Source organism: Brachycentrus maculatus, unplaced genomic scaffold (assembly GCF_059751285.1).
Source record: "Brachycentrus maculatus isolate JH-2025_06_01 unplaced genomic scaffold, ASM5975128v1 h1tg000055l, whole genome shotgun sequence".
Classification (NCBI taxonomy): Eukaryota; Metazoa; Arthropoda; class Insecta; order Trichoptera; family Brachycentridae; genus Brachycentrus; species Brachycentrus maculatus.
Genome location: NW_028280809.1, coordinates 3,754,117 through 3,760,116, shown reverse-complemented (window position 1 = coordinate 3,760,116; position 6,000 = coordinate 3,754,117). Strand labels below are relative to the sequence as shown.

At 34.2% G+C, this 6,000-nt stretch overlaps 1 protein-coding gene across 3 annotated transcripts in view; it reads right to left on the bottom strand.

The window, feature by feature from the left end:
- Window positions 1-692: 692 nt before the first annotated feature.
- Window positions 693-6,000, bottom strand: part of disp (RND transporter family member dispatched) — a 29,679-nt gene continuing 24,371 nt past the window's right edge. For all 3 annotated transcript variants that reach the window (XM_088278191.1, XM_088278190.1, XM_088278192.1), the window contains exons 12-13: window positions 5,478-5,734; window positions 693-5,285 (exon numbers count right to left, since the gene is read on the bottom strand). In XM_088278191.1, the coding sequence (XP_088134317.1) occupies window positions 4,187-5,285; window positions 5,478-5,734 (1,356 nt within the window). In that variant the 3' untranslated portion in view covers window positions 693-4,186. The remainder of the gene's footprint in view (window positions 5,286-5,477; window positions 5,735-6,000) is intronic.

Sequence of the window (6,000 nt, the reverse complement as noted above, 5' to 3'; positions counted from 1 at the left end):
TGGTAAATATTTCTAATTATTGTACTATATTGTGACACATGTTTCGATGCACTCACCATCATTAGAAAACACCATATGCGAAACTACGCCTAAAATTGAGAGTTATGTCCTTGAGATGATGAATGATGAACACAAATAACTCTCAAAGTATGGACCTAAGTGAAAATTACTCTTTGGGGCTCTTTAAAGCTAACATTCTCATATTATGTGACACAAACTATTTTATTCTAGTTGAATTTGTGCATCTCGCGTGATATTTCACGTACTTTTGTGTTCCATTTTAATTGTAAAAAAACCTTAGCAAAATTGATGCGACGCCTATCTCTTTTTTTATTATTTTGATTTCACTAAAAAAACATTATATTATTCCCGATTATGTAAGTTATATCATGTAAGCAATTGTGTATGGCAAAATTCATCTGATATTTTGGAAAAAATATCAAAAATATTTATATTTTTATCATAATATACTACGATAACTCTCCATCCTTTTGTACCTTATCTAAAGAATATAAAGTGTATCCTAAAGTTGAGATTCTGTACATAACAGTCCTGCACTTTTTATTCCCTCACAAATTTGATATTTCTTATAACATTTGGCATTTCCGACTTTCGAGTCGAAGTTTTGAGCATTAGAAACCTTTATATATTTGTATATATGTGAAAATATTAATTGTTAACAGTCAGAGAAATAAAGTATCACAGTACATTTATTAATAAATCCTTTTTCTATATGGCTTAGTACAATACATACACATAATACTACTACGATGATGTCATACGAACCACCTTAGCTATTACTAAGTATTACATATTATTATATTATAGCCGACTTGATAGGCAACAAAATGCTTTCAAAAACACCTACTCTTAAAATTAACAATATAATCAAAATTACAGCCCGACAACATGAATCTGGGTCAAGCAAAACAAATATTTCATATGAAAATTCATACAAAAACAATCCAAGAATATCTTATATACGCTTTAAAAAAATTATAATTACACAGGCCAATATGATTTCACATTTCTTAAGTAGATAAGTATTCTAACATGATTTAGGGGCATGAAATTTGGCACAGACAATCAATAAGATACACATCATCTCCTTACACATCAGAATACTTAAATCTACTAAACTCAGTAGTTCACAGTCCAATAAGGTCAGTGCTATAATATTATGTGTGAAACACGAAGCCTAATAAAATCATGCATTATTAAACAATGCTTATTCTTGAAGATTATTACCCACAGACCCGACAGCAAAATTTTACAAAGTTCGCTTCAAATATTTGAACATAAGACCCCACTTTTTTCATTTTACTTGAAAACCTGAGTAACCAAAAACCAAGTATGCTCTTCAATTTTAAATGGTCAATTTATATAAGAATAAGTATCAGATGTAAACATATGATTCTCAATTTGAAATTTGTCAGCCTGTATTATTATTATCAGTATTAACAATATATAAAATGTCAACATTTACAAATTGGTTTTATTTTCATTTAAATTCTACTACATTCACGAAGTAAGAAAATAATCTAGTAAAACAGTCCTTTATCTTTTGTTAATAACTTCTTAAATTAATTTAGAAAATTTAGTATGTATAACCGAGACAACATTGGAATTATAAGAGCAATTTTTTACAACAAAATTACTAGCAGAATGAAGAAGTGATAAAAGGAGACAGTGAAGCAATTATTTATTGAATTGGGATTTACTTTGAAGAGTTCGATAATCCATTATTATAATTATAAATCAAAACACAATCCAAACAACACATCATAAAAAAGGGCCAGAACTCCTAGAGATCATAATCAATATTTTCTGATCCATAATATACAATCTAAGGACTGTACTCAAATTATGAATGTACCAGTTTAGAATAAAATCACTCACTAAAATAGACTATCAACTTTATTAAACTCGTTGAAAATTTTGTATGTAAATATTAGGATTTTTTGTCAGCTTGATAATGCCCTCACAAAGCAAAACAGATGAGAAAAAATTTAATTCAGTTGAATCATAAATCGTGTTTTGAATTATATCAATAATAACAGAGCAGTAATGGAAAACATATCTTTGCCAGATATACTGCCGCCTTGAAAATTAAAAAAAAGAGTATTATTTTCATACATTTAAAATAGTGTAGCATATGTGTCTTTTATAACAATCTTATGTCAACACATCTACATATTTTAAAAAACAATAATGTGATTTTTATTTTGGCAAATTAATAAGAACGTAAAACAGAGCTAACCCGTCAGTTCCCAATGTCACCAATAAGTCTCTTCACTTTCAACGGAAATGATAAAAAAGATCTCTCCCACAAGACCAAAGTCCAAATAGAAATGGCAAGAAATTGCTTCTTCTTAGTAATAGAGTATTGTCCAATTTAACTAGTCTGCTAAGTAACAATAACCTATCTATTACTTAGTATACACATACGTGTGTAAAATTAGTTCTTTGCCCGCATCACCCATAAAGTCAAACCAAACTTGTGGTGTGCTACCTAAAAGTGACACTGAAGTTTCGCTTTTTAAATACATTAATCTAAAATTAGTATAAACAAGAAAATTCAGCCACAATTAACAGAGAAAACGTGTTAACTTAGTCATGGGAACTAACTGGTTAATGGAACATTTTAATAAGTCGGCTTTATTGCTTTTGTCACATTTGATTTGTTTAAAAAAACACAGTCCTATATACGAGAAATTTTAAAGCTCTTTTCTAGAGCAATACTACAATTAAATACATTTTGTATAAAATTTATCGAAGAAGTTGGAGTGACCCAGTTTAAAACATCTGCCCTTCATTTTTTAAACGCATTCTCCCCAAATTTTCTTATATTATAATGATTTATCTATTTATAACAACCAATAAACATGAGATCATTACTTAAAGCAACTTATACATAGCAAAGTCCAGGATCCCACATGGCCATATTCTTAAAATCGGTTTAAGGATTAATTTTCTTGGAAAAACCAAGCCTTTTACTAAATGATCATATTGTGACTATTGTCAATATTCAAAGTTTAAAAGAAGTAAAATGATATATGTATTTTCATGTTATATTTTTCTAGAATCGAAAAAAGGTAAACAAAAAGTAATTAATTCATGATACATAGTACTTTTATCAAACCAAAAATAAGGTTACACCAATTTTTAAAGGTCCATGTCCATAACCTTACTTTTTGACTGATTTCAGTCAATAAATTTTTGATATCTAATAAAAACGCTTATATCTTGAAATGACCAATAAGAATTCAGGTCGACCATAGACAAATTAAAATAAATTGCAATTTCTTTTGGCAGTAGATAACTTATTATTTTATGAAAATTTCACCAAAGAAAATGATAAAACAGGCAAATTAAAATAAAGTTTCAGCTTTGATTTTTATGACAGCATTAATAAGATAAAATGATAATTTTAATTGGATATGGGTAGGATACAGATGATGAAGATGGACTTTATTTCTTTGAGTTTCGTTAAAGTTAAACCAATTCTAGGAATATGGCTAGTAAACAGCTTAAAAGTATATCTGGAGCACAATGATAAAATAAAAATACTACAATAAAACTTAAATACAATTCTCCTAAAAAATACTACAGCATATAAAAGCTAGTCTTAACAACACCACAAAATAAAAATATCATGCACCATGTTTTAATTGAGTTTCAGTTTATAACTTTATTTCCTTTACTAATTTTTCCATTTAAAATATATTATATTGTGTCAATATTGATTGAATATAAACAGTCAAAATCACACACGTTTACAGTGGGTCTAGCACAAATATAAATGCTGATATCAATACTAACACGGAAATATTAACATCTTCTATGGAAACATGTGGTAATTGCAGACCACAAACAAACAACAATCACAATAATATTGCAGCAACTTCGGGAAACAAAATAATTTCATTTTACTGCTCACAAAACATTAGATGTGATGACGGATCTGATAAACAAAGTCAGCACAAGCTATGCACAACCTAATTTGGTTTATATTCAGTACCTGAAACGATGACATAGTTCAATCAAAGATTTGACAAATATTTTAAATTAATTAATGGGACAGGAATTTTTAACTTTCGCCACATTTTAAATAATTAAGCATTTATAAGCAAAGGGGAAATAGTCTCGCATTAGTACACTTAATAATTTTCGGAAGGTAAGCTATTTATTTGTGACAGTCGTTTTCATCAGCCAAAATGATAGTGATGGCGCTTGTGGCTGAGGGGCTCTTGTCATGTGCAGCGGGACGGCGTACAGCGCGAGCTAGCTGCTGCAGCTCGTGGCCCTCGGGGGGTCGCAGAGGGCACAGTGGGGCAGCTGCTCCCCCACTAATGTTGGCTACAGCCCCGCCGCCCGTGTTGGATGCCGCGCCCCGTACGCGACGCAGCCGCGGATATGAGAACTGACCGAATTGCCGCTCCGGACCTGCCACACGCAGCAGCGACCCTAAGAAGAAGGTCGCGTAGCTCCAGCTGACAGTCATCACAACGACAAGAAACAGGCCAATCTGCGTGTAGGGCAACACGCGCGCGGGCAGCATGAGTGCGCCCGCCACGCCAGTGGTGAGTGCAGCCATAGCTGTGGGTGGCGCCGCGGCGGCTAGCGCGCGAGCCGCACGCGCCTCCCTCGTGCCCTCCGCACGCCGATAGGCCAGACCCACATGCAGACTGAAATCCACCGCCAGCCCGATAGCGGTGGACACAGCCAGGCTCTCCAGTATGTTGAGTCGCCATCCGAGGCACACCAGACTGCCTACAGTCACGCAGATGGAGAACGTGATGGTAATGATGGCGTAGAAACTGATGAGTACGTTGAGAGTCACGAGTAGTAGCACACCGAGAGCTATAGCCATGGAAACCCCGATAGCCATCAGGGTACCCCTCGATAAAGTCTGCTGCAAATCGTAAAATTCCAGTTCCGATATAAACCAGGCGTTGCGCATGCCCGGAGGAGCATCGGCTAGTTCGTGACGTGTCCAGTTTTCGATGTGGATGTAAAATTCTTCCATCGCTTCGTACGACATGGAAAAAGCATAATCGCTTTCAAATTCCACTACTAGGGCCGCCACTCGGGGTAGTTCATCTTCTCCGAGCACCTTAGAGAACTTGGGTCCTGCAACTCCGGGCATGAAGTACTCGCGAGGTGTTTGGTAGAGGGCGGATATGGCTCGAACGATACACGTATCAAACACGGCACTCGAGTATGGGAATGGAGAATCCTCGCAACACGGGCTTCTGTCGATCTTATCGATTTTATCCAAACATCTAAAATTAAATCAATATTGAATGGAAATAATTGTATCAAAAAAGTATGTACTTTACAATTTAAACTTAAATTACAATTAAATTATATTACAATCATCAATTTATATTTATCCGCAAATAAAGCCACGGTAAACAATGATAAAAATTTCACAAACACAACAAAACAAAACACAACAAAACATTATTAGTTACCTTCTACTCATCCAATTCATAAAATTTTCTATGAAACAGTTTGGCAGCAGTGGCCCAAGAATGGGCTGGTAGAAAGGTTGGGCCTTTAAATGCATACAAAATTCCACCAACCACTTCTGGGATTCTGGATCAGATATATTAAATGAAGAGTCAAGAACTAGTGATCCGTGCGAAGCGGGATCCATCATGTTCCCAGTATCTACAGGCACCACTCCCCACACCCATCTCAGGGGCATCTTACTACCCCCTTCCCAATCCTGAAATATAGTTTATATTCAATAAACAAAAAGATAAAAGCCACAAACTATCTCAACATGAATTTACATCACAGGCAAAAGTAACTCCCTGCTCTGGGATTCGAACCCGGGTCTATTTTCATCATTGATCGATTGCTGGTCAAGTTCTTTCTTTACTAAGCTAAGCACTCAAACATCTCTACTATAAAATTAATGAATACTTGATAGTTTTTATTTATTTTAAAAGCATTGTTAACTTTGTGGTATGGTAATATGACACTCTCCTT